Source organism: Rhincodon typus, chromosome 15, assembly GCF_021869965.1.
Source record: "Rhincodon typus isolate 14 chromosome 15, sRhiTyp1.1, whole genome shotgun sequence".
Lineage (NCBI taxonomy): Eukaryota > Metazoa > Chordata > Chondrichthyes > Orectolobiformes > Rhincodontidae > Rhincodon > Rhincodon typus.
The window spans coordinates 29,019,234-29,039,750 of record NC_063346.1 but is presented as its reverse complement, the minus strand read 5'-3'; the positions used below and the strand labels follow the sequence as shown (position 1 = coordinate 29,039,750).

Sequence of the window (20,517 nt, the reverse complement as noted above, 5' to 3'; positions counted from 1 at the left end):
TCTAGGCCCGAAACGTCAGCCTTCCTGCTCCTCCGATGCTGCTTGGCCTGCTGTGTTCATCCAGCTCTACACCTTGTTATCTCAGAGTCTCCAGCATCTGCAGTTCCTACTATCGCAGAAAAAATATTCTTCATTTTTGATTTTTTTCTGGATAAAGATATTGAAATTTTTCATTTCAACAGGGTCATACTTCTGCTTCATGCAGAAGGAATGATGTGAACTGTTATGTTAGGTTAATCACAGAAAATGTTTATAGCAGTCAAAGTTAGTCAAAATCGCACTTAGTGCAGTAAAAGTGAAACAAATATACAGAAACAAGACTAGCAGAAAAAAGGAAATAAATAGTGAGTTTTGTAGTGGTGAGGGAACAATCAACAATGTATAATACATTAGTGGTTGTGATACATCAAGGAGTGTTATAGGGCGAAATTTAATTTTGCTTTTCAGTGGGGAAAGGATGTGGGTGGTGTGTGTGGGTTGTTTAAATTTTTTAAGGCTGAGTTCAACAGATTGTTGTTTGACAAAGGATTTGAGGGGTCTTTGGGAGTCAGGAATTAGAAGCCACATCAGATTATGCTATGATCTATCAAATCGTGGAAGAAACTCAAAGGGTTAATGACCAACTCCTGCACTGAATTTGTTTATTTGGGATCAGGAAGGAGGAGCAGGCTTAAGTTAAAGGAAGGCATGTTTGAAGCTGGTCTTCCTGCCTAGAGGTCAGTTAATGGCCTTAAATGTCCAGCAACAGACTTATACACCATGGTGAGGCTGCCTGGTAAAAGCTGGTGGCTTTCTTTAGAACTTGGTGGAGGGCAGGGGCTTCCTGGCTGGGCCCATTATTTCACAAATAGAGATGCTAACCACACACTATGAGACTAACAACGCACTATGTTCCTGATGAAAAAGGCATGGAAGATGTGATGGAAACTATAACTGTCAACTGTTCCTACTGCACTGGGCTATACAGGGCCTTGGTGAGACAACCCCTGGAGTATTGCAATGCAGTTACGGCCTCCCTGCCTAAGAAAGGAAATATTTGCCAATGAGGCAGTGTAGCAGAAGTTCATTAAGCTAATACTGGTGTTGACCTGACTGTCCTATGAGGAAAGGTTAGTTTGATTAGGCAGTGGGCAGACAAGCTGCAGAAAGGATAATACAATGTGGAGCTGGAGGAGCACAGCAGGCCAGCGAGCATCAGAGGAGCAGGAAAGTTGACGTTTCTGGTCAGGACCCTTCTTCAGAAAGAAACATCCTGAAACGTCAACTTTCCTGCTCCTCTGATGCTGCCTGGCCTGCTGTGTTCCTCCAGCCCCACACTGTGTTATCTCTGACTCCAGCATTGGCAGTTCTTACTATCTCTGATGCAGGAAGGATGTTTTCCTAGTTGGGAAGTCTGGAACCCAAGGAACATAATTCCAAGCTATACCATTTAGGACTAAGATGATGAAAAATTTCTTCACTCAAAGAGTAGTAAACTTATGGAATTCTCTACCGTGGAAGGCTGTGAAAGCCAAGAAACTGAATATATTCAAGAAGAAGATAGATAAATGTTTAGATTTTACAGGCATCAAGGGGTGTGTGAAAAGAGTAGTAATATGGCATTGAGATGAAGGATCCAGTCTCAAATTGGCCGAATGGCCTACTCCTCCTCTTCATTTGTATGGATCTATTTATATAAGCAGATTACAACTGCACAAAATTATGGGAACAAGAAGGAGCAGAGTGAAACTGATCAAATGATAAAATACCTTTTGCTTGGTTCTGCGAGGCTGGCATGGAAATTCTGGCAGAGGTAACTTTGAAACTTGCACGGAATTAAACGATGCCATACAATCATAGATGCAGTACATTCTTCTACCAAAGAGACCAAGGAGGTCAGTGACCCTGAAGGCTCCAAAGAATATTTGCCCACTCAGCCATCTGTCTCCCTTACTGAAGCTAAAACGCAGCAGAGGTGATCCAGGGTTTCACGTGCATCATGTAAACAGTAAAAACCTTTTTGACTGCCTTAACAACATGGTAGATTATGTTGTGCTCATGTAAAGACTACACAGTCAGTAAAAAAGATTACAATTTTCCAGAACTAAATCCCAACTTTTTTTTCAAAGCAAATCTCTTGCCTTTTACAAGGTCAGATCACTGTAAGGTGTGAACAAACTGAATAAAGACTTTTTCACACATTTCGGGTCCTGACCTGAAATGTCAACTTTCCTGCTCTTCCGATGCTGCCTGGCCTGCTGTGCTCTTCCAGCTCCACACTGTGTTGTCTCTGACTCCAGCATCTGCAGTTCTTGTGATCTCTTTTTCACACATTTACTATTTTAGTGTTTTCATTTGGCATTTTAATGTGCAGCTTTTGACATAGATTGTATTCAAAGGCCTGTTTGATTGCATCAGAAATGGGGCCTACTTGGCTGTCATTTGGGTGTCTGCTTTACAGAAATTTGATGTGGAGGTGCCGGTGTTGGACTGAGGTGGACAAGGTCAGAAGTCACATGACACCAGGTTATAGTCCAACAGGTTTCTTTGAAATCACAAGGTTTCGGAGCACTGTTCCTTCGTCATTTCACCTGATGAAGGAGCAGCACTCCGAAAGCTTATGACTTCAAATAAACCTGCTGGACTATGACTGGTTTTGTGTGACTTCTGACTGTTGCTTGTTGCTGGCTCCCCTGGGATTTAACTGACTAGGATTTTACTGCACTGTTCATTGTATCAAATAAAGAACAATAATTTTCACACAAGGATAATGGTGACCAGAATGTATGTATCTTAAGGCTTTGTGTTCCATAATAATAGATCAGAGGTACCACAGCTTTGCCCTTTTATAATCATATTAGTAAGGAACTATTCATCATAAAAACGTTCAGTGATAAAGATTAGGAGTGTTCATATTGAAGATTTATTGAAAGTTTAACAATGTAATTGTTTTCCCATCAGGAATTGAGTATCAAAGGCCAAAACACCAGAACTCAACTGAAAATGAGATAGACAGAATTTCATCAGAAAGTCCACCTCAGGAAGAAAGTCCAGAGCTCTACAGGAAGGGAACAACACCTCCAGATCTTACTCCAGAACACAGCCCTGTGCCAAGCCGATCATCCAGTTCACCATCAACATCACCACCAAAGTACAGAAAAAAGAATGCAAGGCTTGTAAGACAGGTGAATTTAGAACATGACAAAGGGCAAGACATTCAGGTGCTGCTGGAAGGAGGAAGGGATGAATACCCAAGACCTACTAACTGGAATGATAAGCTGCGATCGGGCAATCGAAGAGGAGTAAGCAAAGGAAGCAGCCACTCAAACACACCATCAATAGCTGAGGAGATCAGGGAAAGAGGTACCGAATGCAAATACAAACACAGACCCACTGACAGAAAAGGGACAGAGTCACCGACATTTTCATGGACAACCTATCGGTTGCATAATCATGATTCAGGTAGCCAGCTGCATGAGCAGGATGAAGAAAAACTTAGTAACTATGAAATGGAAATGAAGCCCCTACAACGCATGGATTCCTACGTGCAAGATACATTTTCAGAAAAACACCACAGTAATTTCAGTTCCAAAAACATGATGGAAGATTATCATCCAGACTTTCTCAGCTATGGAGTTCAGAGGCTAAAACCCACTGTACAAAATAAAGAGAACTTCAGACCTATGAGTCCCTCTGAGCCCAATGTACAAAGGCTGGAGACCTTGAGAATGAATGTAAAGCTAGAGCCACGACCATCAAGACACAATATTAGTATGCCACCAAATTCAAAAACAGTAACTATCCAACAGTGCGAAGAGGAAATGATGATTCAGTATAAATCTGATTCAGTAAGTAGTTTGTGAAACTTATCTTTATTAAATAGGTACAACTATTTTCATCATATTAAACACGTTTGAGAATAATGAAAAGTTGTTGTTTGAGATTAAAAATAAATCTGTACTCAGTGAAGATACCTGGGTATTAGAAATACTCTTGAATGTTTCAATAATGAACAACAAGGTCTCATAGCATGTAACTGCAGCACTAATGCTTAAGGTCAAGTTCCTACTGTCCCACAGTCAATTCTATTTCCAGCACTGCCATTCACACATCTTAATCACCAAAATTCACAAAAACGTATAAAATTAATAATGAAATACAGCTCAAACTGTAAATTTTATTTGTAATTCGTAGCTAAAGAAAATTTTCAAAACAGTCTAGCTGCAATTATTTACTGATTGCAGTTGACTGATTTTATGAGAAACAGTATTCTACAAGTCAATTTAATGTAATAGAAGCAATGAGTCTAACCAACCTTCACATTTAAATTGCTATGTCCTCTGAGATTTTTAGGTTGGATTTCCAATTAAGTTGACACATAGTGTGGTCTGACTGTCAGCTGCAAACAGGAATAGTGACTAAAAAAGGGAATAGCTGCCTTAAATAGGAAGATTTCCTGCTTTGGTGACTATAGAAGTAGAATTTTCCCTTTGAGCTTCCAGATGTTACTGTTCATGCCAAAACATGGCTCAGAAGTCACAATCACAAACAATCACTTGATGTGATTTTCTTCAGGGTAGCCAACTAATAGAAACATAGGATCAGGAATAAGCCATTCATCCAGTAAGCCTGCTCCACCATTTAACATGATCACGGCCAATTGAACACTTCAGTGCCTTTTATTCAACCCATCCTATAATCCTGTACACTGCGAGTAATCAGAGATCTATCAATCTCTACCTCAAACATTCTCAATGACTGGGCTTTCCCGGCCCTCTGTTGTAGAGAATTCCAAAGGTTCACAACCCTCTGAGTAAAAGAATTTCTCCTCAACTTGGACCTAAGTGGCATGCCCCTTATTTTTAAAGTGTGGCCACTGTTTTAGCTTCCTCAACCAGGGAAGCATCTTATCTGCATTTACCCTATCAATCCCAATTTTTGCAAGTTTCAATTGGACCACCACTCATTTTCGAAACTCTACAGAATACGAGTGCAGTTTGTCCCATCTCCCTTTTATGGGACAGTCCTGCCATCGTGGGAACAGATCTGGTGAACTTCTGTTCCACTCCCTCTCTGGCAGTGACATCTTACCTAAGAAAATGAGACCAAAACTCCAAACACACAACACTCCAAGTGTGATTTAATTGAGCTTTAATACAACTGAAGCAAGACTTCACTACTCCTGTACACAGAGGCTGTTACAATAAAGGCTAACATTCTGTTAGCCTTTCTAAAAGCTTGTTGCACCTTCATGTTGGCCTAGTGACTTAGTGACAGAGACACTTTAATCCTTTCAGACACCTACACTTTCCAACCTGTCAATTAACAAATACTTTGCATATCTGTTTCTCTTACCAAAATGGATAGCTCACATTTTTTTCATTAATTTCATTCTGCCATTTTCTTGCCCGTTCACTATATCTGTCCAAATCCTCCTGAAGCCACTTTATATCGTACTCAAAACACACACTCCCACTTAGCTTTACATTATCCAGAGGGTGGGCCAACTATTCAATTAAGCCAGTGGGTGGACTTTCAAAGTTGGACGGTCAATCTGAGCTTGGAAGAAACAGACCGCAATGGAAAGTTGGTAAGAGAAAGGATGCTTCAAAAATGGAGGTGCTCTCTTTCCAACATCTTATAGTTTAAACTAAAAAACTGCAATCAGGTTACCGCTCAGGAAGGGAGCCTCGTGATAGTGCAACTTGCTGTTGTTGCAGCACACAAGCAAGCAGAATGGCCTATGGCCTCCCCAGAGTACTGGGCCCAAGTGCCAATTGGGTTCCTTTAAATGGGCTTTACTGACCCTTAATAAGACATTCAGTTACTTGCTTGATGTAGGATGGTAGCTCTGCCACTTAACCTTCACAAAATGGGCCTAAAGCAAGCCCTAGGTATTTGCATAATTTAGAAAAGCCTAATCATTTTTATGTCCTTTTCCATTCAGTCAGCAGTCATCTTTTGTTGCCATTTATCTGTCTGTTAGAGAATGATTTTACTTTGCATAATTAATCTGAAATAATCCTAAAATTAAAAACAAAACTCACTATCTGCAAGAAGTCAAGATCCTTTAAAACAAATAATTACTTTGAATTATCTCTGACATAAAATACACAATTGCTGGAATAAATTTAGGAAAAGACATCCAACTGCTGAACATAAGAGTTTAAATTTTTTTTCAATTTAATAGCAAGCTGTAAAATCAGAAAGGAAAAGGCAGTACTGTATGCTCGTAACAGATCACATACATCTGACAAATATGGTGCTCAGGGGGCGAGACTTTTAATTCACAAGTGAGAATTGGCAAAGACTCAATAGTAGCTGTTAAATACGTTATTTAGTTGTGATTCTGCCCCTTGAAGCTGTTTAACAACTCAGTTAGACTATGGTCAATGCGCAGCTCAACTACATTTACCTGCCTATATTTCGTATCTTGTGAAATACTAATGAACAAATATTTATTGATCCATCAAACAATCCAGCAGGTGTGGTCCAATAAGCAAAATGCATTCTACAGTGCAGTTGGCCACATTCCATATTTAATGGCTTAGTCGTAACTAGACTAGCTGTCTGAAATTTGTATTTGAATTCAGAGCAGAATTAAGCAATTTGGCGACTGCTCCCCACCCCCCCGCCAACAAGGTTTTGCCACATTGCATAAAAATCAAAACAATAAAGTTATATTTCATTACTACATCAAATTTACTGTAAAAGAAGGTAGTATATTAAAACCTTCCATGCCTTTAACATGACAATTACTTTGACCTGCTTCAGAAAATTTTATTCAACCTTCTTCAAAATCCCATCAGTGGAGGATATAATTTGTGTTAATATAACCCTGATAAGTATATATCTCATAGAACCATAGAATCTTATAAATACAAAAGGAGGCCACTTGGCCTCACTGGCTGGCTGTTAGAAAGAGTTGGTTAATTTAGTCCCACACCCCAGGGACTTTGCACATAACTCTGTAAATTAGTCTTCTTCAATTAGATGTCCAATGTCCTTTCAGAAGTTGCTATGGAATTTGATTCCACCACAATTTTATTCAGATCTTAATCTCTGTGTGAAGATTTTTTTTCTAGTTTCTTCTCTAGCTCTTATGCCAGTTATTTTAAATCTACAGTCTCTAGTCACCAATCCACATGTCTAAAGAAACCATTTCTCTCAGATTTCTGTAAGAAAACTCTTCAGGATTTTGAATAAGGCTATTAGGTGACCCCTTTACTGATCTGAGGAGAAAATCCCAATTTCTCCAATCTCTGTGTGAATAACTGAATTCCTTATCTGTTGTATGCCTCCTTTTTACCTCCTCCAAGGTGTAATGTCCTTTTCATAGTGTGGTGGTCTGCATAACACACAATATTCTAGGTTATGCTGAAACAGTAACTTGTAGAAATTTAGCATGATTTTCTTAATTTAATGTCCTTATTTACAGTCAGATATCTGACAAGCTTTCCTCACTACTTCATGAACTTGGCCTGCTAGCTTCAAAGATTTGTGATATCCACAGGTCTTTCTGCTCTCTTAACACCCTCAAAACAACACCATTTATATTATAGATAACAAGGTGGAGAGCTGGATGAACACAGCAGGCCAAGCAGCATCAGAGGAGCAGGAAGGCTGACATTTTGGGCCTAGACCCTTTTTCAGAAATGGGGGAGGGGAAGGGTGTTCTGAAATAAATAGGGAGAGAGGGGGAGGTGGATATATTATACTGTCTCTTTCATAGCTCATCACTTCACCCTTATCCTAATGAAATTTGCACCTGCCATGTGTGTCTACTCACATCACCAGTTTGTCCATGTCTTCCTGAATTTTGCTTATAGCCCACTCCTTATTTACTATGTCAAACAATTCAGTTTCATCTATCTAAAATCTTGGGAACTGTACTACCTTTCCCTAAGCCCAAACCATTTATATCTGTAACAAGGTTATTTGAGGATGGCATATATCCCACATTTATTTTGTTTCCAGCAGAAAAACTTCTGTTTCATTACAGAATGAAGTTTATCTTATTTCTGTTGGAGAGTTGGAGTAGATTGCATGATCACAAGAATTTGGTTCAGATGAGTAGGCATTTATTAGAGTTAAAGGGATTACAAAGCCAGTTGTAAATTCAATGGAGTAGAAAGAAGAGCTCTAATCTGGGCTGCAATTCACAATCACCCACTTTACTGCATCACTGTCAAATTCTTTCTGTTGCGTCTAACAAATACATTCTATACATGATATTTACTGCCTGTTTGATAAGAAGGTTTATGATAAGAAGGTTGAATATAGCTCTTCTACTAAAGTACTGCTATAGTGTAGAGTTGATATAAATTAAGTCAGGCTGATTTAAAATATGATGTGATTTTTGTCGCAAAGACATTTCAAAAAATATTTGAAATGTTGAAAAGGGAAGTGATGGGCCAGATAATTCCTTTCTTCCATAGATTTTCATTTGCTAAATCTTAATCAGTTTCTAGAAGTTGTCTGGATTGTTCTTTTTAAATCATTATTTTATTCGTATTAATATGTCTATGAATATCAGCATAAGAAACATTAAACCTCTAATATATATCTAAAGGACAAGATATAAATACATTCTAATATTCAGTTCAATATATTACTCTGACTATTTCTCCAACCCTTCGTAAACTCATTTTAAGAAACAAAACTACTTTGGTGCCTAAGATCTGCTGAGCCACTAAATACTGCCGTCTTATTAGCTTTCTCAGTAGTTACCTAGCAACAGCTTATACCTTCACTAAACATTGTCTGCATTTAAGTAGGAGCATCTGAAGTGGACTGAACTACCTACAGCTCAGTAAAATTACATTGTTTGGAAAACAGCTAACATAATTTTTGCTATAAAATTGGAACATGAGGTTTTTAACGGTATTATACATCTAACCAGATGCAGTTTCTTTGCCAAATACAACTTCCTTTTCATTGTGCCATCAAAGGCTAACTGAAGTGATTTGATTAATCCAGGCTCAGGTTTAACACCTTGCATTAACTGCTTAATCTAAGTTCTTGTGGAACTTAATAAATTATTTTTAGATGGTGGTGGATGGCCTGTATAAAGCAAATAGCTTTTAACCTCTTTATTACCACGGAACTTTATTAAATGATATAATTGCCTTATCCTCACTATGAATTAATTTTCAGTATAGAATACAAGGGACAAATAGATGAGGAACTCAAGAGTTTATCAGTTATATCTTCATATCCCACTGAGGCCAATAACAGAAGCATCACATGGATTTTAATGTAGAATTTGGTTTACTTAATAAAAACTGCACAAAAGCTTTGCAATAGTAATATATTCTTCAAACAGTCTAAAAATTGATATGAAATACTTGTTACAATTATTGATGGCTAACTCAGACATTGACTTTCTCTTGTCGTAAGTAATTTATGAAGTTATTTCCCTCCTATTTTTGAGAAATATATATATTTTCAAATGCCTCATGTTCTGTAAGCTGTATGTTTTATTAGGTGGTTATACCTCGACCCCTCCATGTACCAGTCATAAACACACTTATATGGTGAACAAGTGTGCACAGTTAAATATTTCCTATTTCTTAGCCTGCTGCATTAAGAATCTAAGGGGAAAATCTCTGTGCTATAGCACAGTAGTGAACTAAAGACAGCACAAATTGTTTTATGCTTAATACTAATCTAATTCCAAAAGACCTATTTGAGATACATCACCTGTATTGTGTTTGAATTGTGCAAACAATGAGACTAGTCACCAGTCAAAGCTGCAGAAAAATTATTTGGGAACTAGTGAGCTGGAAATCACACAAGAAGTGATGGGCATCCCTATCTAAATCTCAGCGACTTTAAAAATTGTTCATGATTGCAAATTGGAACAAAAACGTGCAAATGTAGAATTTTGAACAATAATATTAGATACAGCAATGTTCCCTTGATATAACTCAATATGATATTAGGCCACCATCATTTAGTAAGATATTATGATACACTTAAAAACACAACACTCTTAGAATTGGATCGATACTAATTATTGCACATGCATCTATGAAACCATTAAGCCAATGTTCTAGATTTTTACTCTCCAAAACAGCATTAGGTTTTCAAGGGCAAGAAGGATGAAATTTTCTTTCCTTAAAAGAAAGTGCAAGTTATTTTTCTTTATAATTAATGTCCAATCAACAGGATCATCATCAGACTTAAAGACTTTGACACGTAATTCAATAAAAGTCATTAACAGAGAAAATGTGGCATTGCCTGTTTTATATTAGGAGTAACTTGTCCTCTGTTTTCTAATTTGCTTTCATTTGAATACTATTGTTTAAACAATGAAATACTAACAGAAGGTTGAATATATGCAGATTAATTCTAATTCTTTGAAAGTATTTACTTCATAGAGGGCTGACAGTGGTGAGTATTAATCATTAGGATGTTTCTGCTATTAAAATTACCATTTTCTATTCATGAAAACTTTAGCTAAATTCTATTCTTAAAAAATAGAGAAAATAAATAAACATTTATTTGCAATGATTAATTACTGTGTCTCATATATGTTTCTTTTCTCTTTTAGGGCTCCAATCCTATTCTGGTTGCTATGGTGATTTTGCTAAACATCAGTGTCGCCATTTTATTTATTCACTTTTTTATTTGAATGCCTATTTGTCAGTTTAAATAAGAGAAAACATGAAATTGCATAAAAGAAAACTGGTGTACTTCAATCTGAAAAAGTCAGCTTTTACTGAGAACACGGTCAACTTCTTCACACTTTGCCTTTCCTAGATAACAATACTGGATTAGTCAAAATTAATGGCATAAATAAAATAGCTCTGTGGCATGACAGAATGATGAAATATGCTTCCCCATTACTTCAACAATTTAACGTGCAATATTTGAAGAGAAGAACTGTAAACAAACTGCGAGGAAGGTAACATGACCTTAGTTCTGACATCAAGAAATTTAAGACATCGATATGTCCATTTGGTTATCGATGAGGATTTATTCTGAATGTATTTGAGACACTGAGTTTACAGTATATTGTTTTGTTGGTCTACTCAAGTGAATTTTCAAACTACAATTTTTTTATTGTTATGGAAACATTCAAAGTATTTTGATTAAAATAAGCTGCACAAGCCAACAATTATGCCACAGAAGTTAACTCATTAGATTCATTCATATTTATTTCATAACATTTAGCTACTTTTTTTAGATATATTCTTCTGAAGACTGCAGTAGCTTAAAGGGAGATAGAGAATATTTTACCTTTTGCATAAGAGGTATTATTACTGCACCAAACAAAATAAGAATCTGTAAATGACTGTTTTATTAATTCAGAGATATTCCTGGCTCCAAGTTGACCATTTGAGAAATTTATTTCATAATATATAAAATATAAATAAAAATAATTCTCCAGACATGATAATATACACCTCTTCAACATTACACAAGTATTCCAGGGCTTACTGAATGAATTTTGAATTCAAGAAGACAGTTTTGGACCTGTTGTGGTATGACACAGAGGTGGGCAGGTGCAGAAACATATGTGGTTGGAGACACGCTAGTTCCCTGGCTCCAAGCTGCACCTGGGCCATTTTTCTGGAGTCCAGATCAGGAGCACAGGAGGAAGGGTGTTGGATAACTTATTAAGGCTACTACTGAAGGCTGACTAGAATTTTTCAGTGAGCTTCCAGCTGCCTGGAGGCAATAGGCATCAGCGTAGCTCTCTGGGTACAGCCTTCCATGGCTGGATTTAGGGCCAGCTCTTCAGGGGGGCATTACATCTCTTTCTTGTCTTCCTGGTATCATTTACAGGCGCAGTTCAACCCTAAACAATGGTGAGCCGCCTGCAGGGGCCTATTTTTCTAAACTTTAAAAAATCTGGGAGAGGATACATGCATCTTCAGGTGTCCATAATTACTTGTCCTGTCATCCACCACTGCTTCCAAGCTGGAAGGCCTTGTGTTGGCTCTCCAGTTTAAAAAGGCCACCTGTTGTTCTTCATTGTATGAAGAGATAGCTTCAGGCTAATGACAAATTGAGGGAAATCTTAAATGAATGACTGTTTCCAACCACAGAATGGATATCTGTCCACCATCTGAGGCTGACTCTTGGGTTCTGAAGCTCATGGGGATAATCCCACCCTGAGACTTGTGGCTTTTGCATTTGATTTTTAAACAACGTATCTTGTCAATTAATTTTCATAGTTCTGTAAACCACTACAATGTGAGACTTCTTCCAAAGTTATTGTTGGCATGAAGTGTTGAAATTGTTGTCAATTTACTACTCAATAAATTTAAACATAAACAGGACACAGAATTAATAAGATGCAACAATGCTGGGGCAAGGATTGGATAGTTCGAAAATTTAGTCTTGGTAGTCCAACAAAAACTTGAATTGTTATTGATACGTTTCTTTGAACAGATATCAATTGTGTTGAAATTCAGTTTTTCCTAAGTTTAATAAACAATTCTTCTTCAATTAGATGTTAACAATTGAAAGCTGGTCAGCCACAGCAGAAATTTCTAAATTATTATAACCATACAGGTATTATTTGGATTCCCCTGAGTAATTTCAGAGAAAAATTGATCATACTAATTAATTAATCATGGAACAACGGCCACTCTAGATATTAACAATACATTTATAACCAGGCATGAGATATTTGGGCCAGAATTTCATTATTGAGGTACATCCCTTGAGTCTGAAAATTGAGGCTTGGTTTCAAGAACTCCACTGCACCCAATTTTCAGGTGCAGCAGGTGGTTTTAGGAAGAGTCAAGATGTGGGATGTGGTGATGAGGGATACAGTCAGACTTGCCAATTCCATAAAGTAGATTGTAAGCCACCACGGGAGTGGGAGATTGTTAAGGCAGACTAGTTAGAAGGTCTGTCTTAGCTCCCTGAAACTTTGTCCCAGTTGATTTAGCTTTTACCCCTCACATCCATGGTACTTCATACCAACTCATGGCCCACTCGCCCACCCGCATGTTCCCTCTATTCAAGCTCATACCCCATGCCACATTCATAGCTACTCATGCAGTATCCACTATCAGAAGATCTCAGGAGCCATGTGGAGGTGAAAAGATTAAACCGATAACAATCAAGTACAGGTTTCACTCATTCACACATTTGATATTGATAAAACTCCCATTCATGAAATTCATTAAAAAATATTTTACATCCCCTCAAGTGTTCAATCTGTTGTAAAAATATATATGTTTTATTCAGTAAATATTTCAAAGGCAGCTAATTCTTTGACAGCCTATTTAAACTATCAACTAAAATATGAACTCAGCTCCTACATTGATATAATTGCTTTTGTAGTTTTTAGTTTAAAACTCAGCCAAGCATTCATAATGACTTTAGCTATAATAACAAACATTGGGAAATGTCAACAAATGATTTGATCGAAGCTGCAGGAACAGATTATAATTTTTCTTTACACTACATTAGATGGCCTATCAATCAAAGAAATTTCCAAAAGGATATTAATTTAATTCCAACTGATTACTTCAGCCATTTTCTTGTCAAAAGTTTGGGGACATAACATTGATCATGACACTTACACGGACACTATTCACCTTTCAAAAACATACTCTATCAATTCATGTCTTCCATAAAGCATATGAATTAGTTAAAATGTTTCAATTTGGCATTAATTTTAAGAAGTCCTGCAGAGTTTGGGCTTCTCACCTGTGTGATTCATGCCCTCCTCCTGTCCTTTTCTGGAAAAAATGGTATCTATCACAAATGAGGATGGGATATCTGCATCCAGGTACCACCCACAATTTATAAAGATATTGCCCAGCTTTGTGACAATAGGCCTTATATACACTTGTATCTTTTCAACAAAAATACCATTCCATCACCTTTTACCAGCCTTGCTTCACTACCTCTACCTTGATAGATCATCCAGCTCCAATAATTCTAACCCTGATGCCATTTCACAAACCACACATATAAATCAGCAAAGTGGTGCCGTGGTAGTGTGCCTGGGTTCAAGATCCGCCTGCTCTTGAGGCATGTAATAATATCTCTGAACAGGTTGATGGCTCTGTGGTAGTGTCCCTACCTCTATGCCAGGAAGCCTGGGTTCAAGTCCCACCTGCTTCGGATATGTGTAACAAAACTTCTGGGCAGATTGATTTTTTAAAATAAATCTATAAATAGCAACATTCAAAATTGAATACAATGAGTAAATCAGCTGGAAAGATGACGAATAAAAAATTGCAGTCATAAAAAGACAGAAAGACCATGCATTTCCACTGCATTTTTCACATTCTCTGCATACCTCAAAATGATTCAACAATTCATTACTTTTGAAAGGTGTTCAGCATTGTAATGCAGCTAAACAAGACAGAAAAATTGCACCCACCATCATTCTACAGCTAAGATAAGTGACCTATCAGCCTGTATAGCTTAAGGGGTACATGTGGACAAGGACATGAGAGAATTCCCACATTCCTTTCTTTTATGGTGTTGGATTACCATTTAACATTACTTTCAAAAAGTGGCACCTTTAATGTTGCATGACAGTGCTTCTCAGTATGTGCCAAAGTCCTGGACTGGACTTAAGTTCACAGCCCTGTGCTTCAGAGCCAAGTGCTACTGCTGACTTTATAAGGTATATATTTATAATTTTTTTTCAGTCACTTGATATTAAGTATGTCTGAAATAAATATTAGTGCAACCATTGTGTGCCAGTCAATTGATAGATTTCAACCAAATATTTCCACATAACTAAGAAATCAAGTAAATTAGATGATATTAAACAAATCTTTTCTATTTCCTTAGAAAGAATTTCTTCTAAACAGGTATATTTTTGGTGCATCCAGCTAGAGTTATACTTTACACATTTACATATTATTTTTACTTTTTAAAGTCCAGTTTCCTATCCAACAATGTTAAATAAATGGAAGATAAACTCACAGTAAAGGCAGAGGAGCTTTAAGTTGTCCTTGTTCAAGGAACCTGACTCTGCAGATTCACCACCCTGTTAGCTACGATATTGATTTGACTGAAAAATATTACTTCTCAGCAGAAATTTGAGGCAAGCTGCATGTAAAGTCTTAGTGTTTTTTTTAAAACAGAGGAACCAGGGCACACTGGACAGGCATCATTAATAATGATAATTAGGCCATCATGTAGCTAAATTGAGGCTCTATTTAAAATACTACCTTGATTGAGTTGGACTGCATGGGTATTTGTCCAGCATTAAAAGTAAATGTAAACAAAAAAAATGTGCAAGTGGCCCTTCACAGACTTAAATGGTCATTGTGTTACTCCTTGAGTGGGATAGTCTATTTACTTAATGTACCTACTTTTAGGTACAATTAATTACATGAATCAACCAACAACGAGAGGTGAAATAATACAATGAAGACTAAGACTACTCACAAGTATAGTTGTGATACCTGTCTGTTAAACAATCTATTTTTGCATGTTATGGATTTTTACTCTGGAAAGCACCTTTTTTTAAATTCCAGCTTTGTGTTCAGTGAGATTTTTGGTTTTACTTTTCTGCAGTACCTGGATTAAATGGCGCCGGATCGTGGCGACAGTGGAAAAGCTTTTCACTGTATTTTACTGTTTTTTTTCACTGTAAAATGCAGGTGACAATAAAATCATTCATTCATTCTTACCAAATCCACTTTATACCTTGGCACCAGTCATGCACATAGCACATTTTTTTTTTGAAAAACAACTTTAAATTGAAATCAACATTGGACACAGAATAACCACCAAATCCCATCCCTGTACTTCAGTTAAAGAATACCAAAGTGCTGGAAAAATATTTCAACTTTGCCAATTGACAAGATAGAAATATGTTTATCTTATAATTCATTTTTGTACTTTGACTCACATACATACATTAGCAAATCTGAATTTAATGGTTAAAAATACTACAAATGAACCTTCTCGATTGAACCTAAGTCCTCTAAAGTGCGTGTTAACTGTTTCTTTCTGCTGATAATTTCTTCGCATGGAGTATCCTTCTCATTTTGTAAAACTCCATTTGTTTGCAATTTTTATCTACAGTTGGAAACATTCATTCCTCCTAAAGGCATAGATAGCTATTACTTTCAACACCAATTATGAGTCAGAAATGTAGGCCTTGATTATTTTAGTTTAAACCTTCTCTCAACATTCATTATGCTGGAGTTTACCAGAGTAGGGCTTCAACATTAAATGTTACAAGTTTTCTTGCAGGATATTTCTGATATATTTTCTACTTCTGCGAACTATTTTTACTGGAGACATTAAAAATATCCAAAAAAATTCTTGCCATTTTGGAAAGTATCAAATTAGAAAATATTAAAACATTCTTTATAAAAATAATCCTATCTTTTTAGCTGTTTCAGTCCCACTTTTTCATCTCAGACCTGGCAGAAATGTTTTATTCTGTTCTTAACTAATCAATATTAGTTATTTCTATGGTCTTTCTCACCAACTAATGCTCCTACTCCTGAACATGAAGAATTCTTTTGATCAATTCAGACCTATGAGTCATTGGGAACTGTCCAATTGCACACTTTCTCCAAGGCTTACAAATGTTGCTTTTTGTTGGCTTGCCTTGTCTATTTAGAATTAATTTGAGCATGCTGTTACTGTACTTGTATAAAAGCTGTTCTCAACGGCAAATTGGGATGGACAATGAATGCTGGCTTTGCCTGTGGTGCTCATATCATATGAATGAATAAAAAACAAAAGTTATATGACCTGGTCAGTTGACTGGAGGCTTAAACCATGCTCATGTTGCAAGATTTGAATGAATGTGTGTAAAGAAGAAAATCTTGCATTTATGTAATGTTTCATCATCATTAGACATCCAAAAGCACTTTGCAGTGAATGATGTACGTTTTGAAGTGTAATCACTGTTGAAATGTAGGAAACTCTGCAGCTAATTTGCACTCAGTAAACTCTGCCAGACATCAATGTGATAATGATGAGATAATTCATTTCTTGTCTTGTTGATTGAGGAATAAATATTGACCAGGACACTAGGAATAACTCCTCTGCTGTAGTGCCATGGGATCATTTACATCCACTGAGCAGACAGATGGCACCTTGGTTTAACATCTCCTTCGAAAGACAGCAAATTCCTCAGTACAATGTCCTCTCAAAACGTCACTCAACTGTCAGCCTAGATTCTTGTGTCTGAGGCCTGGTGTGGGACTTGAACTAGAAACCTTGCAATAAAGAGGGATTTTTGTTTATTCTTTGAGGAGTGTGAGTGTCACTGGCAGGGTATTTCCTATCCCTAATTGCCCTTTAGCTGAGTGGCTTGCTGGGCCATTTCAGATCGTAATTAAGAGGCAACCACATTGTTGTACATTTGGAGTTACATGTAGGCCAAGAAACAGATATTGTCAGTTGAGCTGCAGCAGACACCCTTACAAACTTTAAGATTTTTCTTTTGCCTTATGCTTGGTTTTGGATATGTCTAGCAGTTGTACAATTAGAAATTAATTAAGTTTAAATTATAGATAATCACTGAAATTCTCTGTCCATAACAAAAGTAAAGGAAAAGCATTTAATCGGGAATAGATTTTTGTTATAATTCCTTGATCTGCTAGAAGTCCTGGATGCATTGTTGTGTTTGATTATCAGGGAAATTGTAGAATATCTAATGATTGATCTTGTGTTGATCAAAAAGAGTTGATAGCGGAAATACAGCCTGAGCATATAATACTATCAGCAAGAGATGTGGAGTATGGGGTTAGGATCTTTTGATATTGCCAGTTTAAATTGAAGAAGATCAGCCTTCCTTTCTGGTGTATAAGACTGTTAGAAGCATTGTTTATGAGTTTGGACAATTATTGAGATCTATTTAAGCTGGTGCTTCCGTCAAACAATTTTGTTGTGACTGCTTTAGTAAAATCCAAGTAAAAAGTGATAAATTATAATTTAAATTACAGCAGTAACAGCATATAATGTCTTAAAATGCAATGCATGACCATGCCCTTGATAAATTGTAACTATGTTAATATTAGTATGATATTTGAAATCTACTAATACTGCCAAATGTAATTTTTTTACAACATATTTAATCACCATATGAATTATCTCCTTCATTTTCAGTCTACTCACCAATAGTTACCTCTTGCTTTCCTCCAATTCACAATAAATAAATCCAAAATGTTGTGCCACCATTTCAAAATCATTACTATGATCTGGATAGTGATTGACAAACAGAGCTCTATTACCTACACATTGTATTGCCCTCTTTACATTGTTCCACTTCATCATGTTCATCTTTATTTTCTAAGTCTACCAAGTCAGAGGGACAACAATTTTAGTTCCGATCATAGTAATGCCTTTAGAAGAGACCAATGATTAAGCTTCCCTCTGAATTTTTGCAGTTACCGGACAGTGCAGCAATATAGAAGTCCCACAAAGGCCTGACACAGATCAATCCCATTAAGTTGCTATACAAGAAAGAAATTTGAAGGACCTATGCACTTAAATGAACAGGCTGTGCACAACAAAACATATTAGCATTGTCAATGTCCAGATGCTATTGATCATTTCCTTTATAGTAAACTGAATCTAAAATTTTTCATTTTTGAAATTCACTAAATTATGATATACGCCTCCATGAGGTGGTTAAGGCTTCATTCACATCTCTTTCAAGATCTCCAATTTATTGATTTTCTATATTGGAAGGAGTGGGGTGTGGGTTTAACATATTCATGTATAATAGAGAAAACATTTCTTGTTAATTTTCATATAACTGTTTCCTCAATGCCAACGGCCAACAGCTCCTTTAATTTCAGATCTCATGTTGAGGAGATTTTATTCTAATTTTATTAGAAAAGGTTTTTGAGTCCCTTGTTAATCTGAATTCTATCTTTTAAAAATACCAAATGGGTTTTCTGCCCATTTGAGTAGCAAATACTTTCAAGCTAACAGCTATGTTAATTTTCTATGATAATACGCAGGACATCACAATAAATAAAATTGGGCTAGTTAATTTAAGATGTTATTGTCCATCCTTACCAGAAAATATGTTACTTAATCATTGTTTTCAAAAAGCTCTCGATACGACTTTACCAGGTCCTTAAAGAAGTGTAAGCGTTTTTAAAATATATTAAGAAAACTCTATTTCTTGCTATCCTGCCATTAACTGTTGGAAGAGAGGTATATTTAACTCGAACTTTTGAGATTTGGTAACAGTGCTTTGAAATTAATCTTCATTGGCCCTGTAAAATAAGGCAATATGTGTCACTTGCCAAGGTTTTTTTGAAGTCAGTGTTCATCCCAGGCTCGAGTTATCAGTGAAAATTTCTTACAATTTCTGATTATTGCATGATATAAATATAATAATGTTGATTCTGTAGAAATAATGCCTTCAATGTGGGTAAACAATCTTATGTGTGTTAACACTTCCTGCCCAAAATGTTGGATCTGTAAATACCTGGTGGGAGAAAGAAAGTCAGTCATATAACAGTTGGTGGATGAAGGGCTGGGTTGGAGTGGAGAAAGCAAGGGGCAGTGGGACAAGTGAAGAAATCTCCCTGTTAATCTTGTTCCTTGGCAATCACTTTGTGAATATTCCTAAGAGATAATATTTCAAAGATTGATTTTCACACTCATAAATATCAGCTTGTACAGTAAAAGCTATTTCCCCATAACGTTCATTATGGGAATGAGCAGATATGTCACCTTTTACCCTTATGTCTCTAAAAGCTTATTATATTTCCTTAACAGACATAAAACAATAATACTCATTGATAACATTCAACTCACTTCCACAGTTGCAACCAATGTCATTACTTGAGGATATCAAATCTTTAATCTTACATTTAACTGGATTATAATCTTTCATTTAGATATTAATATGCACTTTTTATGGTGAGCATGGCTTAATAATATTCAGATTAGGAAATAAATTTGGATTTTCTTCATTTATCTGAATTTACCCTAAAGATTAGACATTACTGTTAGCTGTTCTACATGGTTGAACAGTTCCTGGTATCAACAGGTCAACAGTGTAGGAAAGGCCACGAAATTTCTTTCCAGGTGATTTTATAAGTGCCTCAATTTTGATGAAAGTATTTCCCATCATCTGGCTGATATTAAGAACAGGTTTGGTATAAAGTGTGTTTTTCCTCCCTTGAAATATCATTGAAATTCTTTTCAAGTCAAATTTGTGAAAGCCTCATCACAGAATGTAAACTATAATTTTACTCTTTATTTCCAAAGCCATACATTTTGGTTAATTCCTCACTCCTTTGTGTCCTTGGTCAAAGTAATTAGCACAAAAGATTGGCACTCTAAAACCAGCTTTAGGATAAGTGGGTCAGAATGATGATCCTTGAAATTTTTCCTCTTCTTTGTTTCTCAGCTTCTAATTACTGCTTCCCCTCAACGACTCATCTAAGTTTAGGAACGGGCTAAATGAGAATTACAGACATGAACTCAAGTCCTAATACTACGAGGTGCAGTGAGTTGGTACAAAATTGTGTCATCTTATTTTCATAAAATTATTGAAATTATATCTGGACATGAAGATGCAGAATTCCAAAGATACTAATTAGAAATCTTGCTTTACCT

At 36.4% G+C, this 20,517-nt stretch overlaps 1 protein-coding gene across 1 annotated transcript in view; it reads left to right on the top strand.

Moving 5' to 3' along the window:
• Nucleotides 1–13,142, top strand: part of jph3b (junctophilin 3b) — a 157,388-nt gene extending 144,246 nt beyond the window's left edge. Inside the window, exons 4-5 of the mRNA XM_048606089.1 lie at nt 2,941–3,827; nt 10,535–13,142. Of these exons, the coding sequence (XP_048462046.1) occupies nt 2,941–3,827; nt 10,535–10,615 (968 nt within the window). The 3' untranslated portion in view covers nt 10,616–13,142. The remainder of the gene's footprint in view (nt 1–2,940; nt 3,828–10,534) is intronic.
• Nucleotides 13,143–20,517: the final 7,375 nt, after the last annotated feature.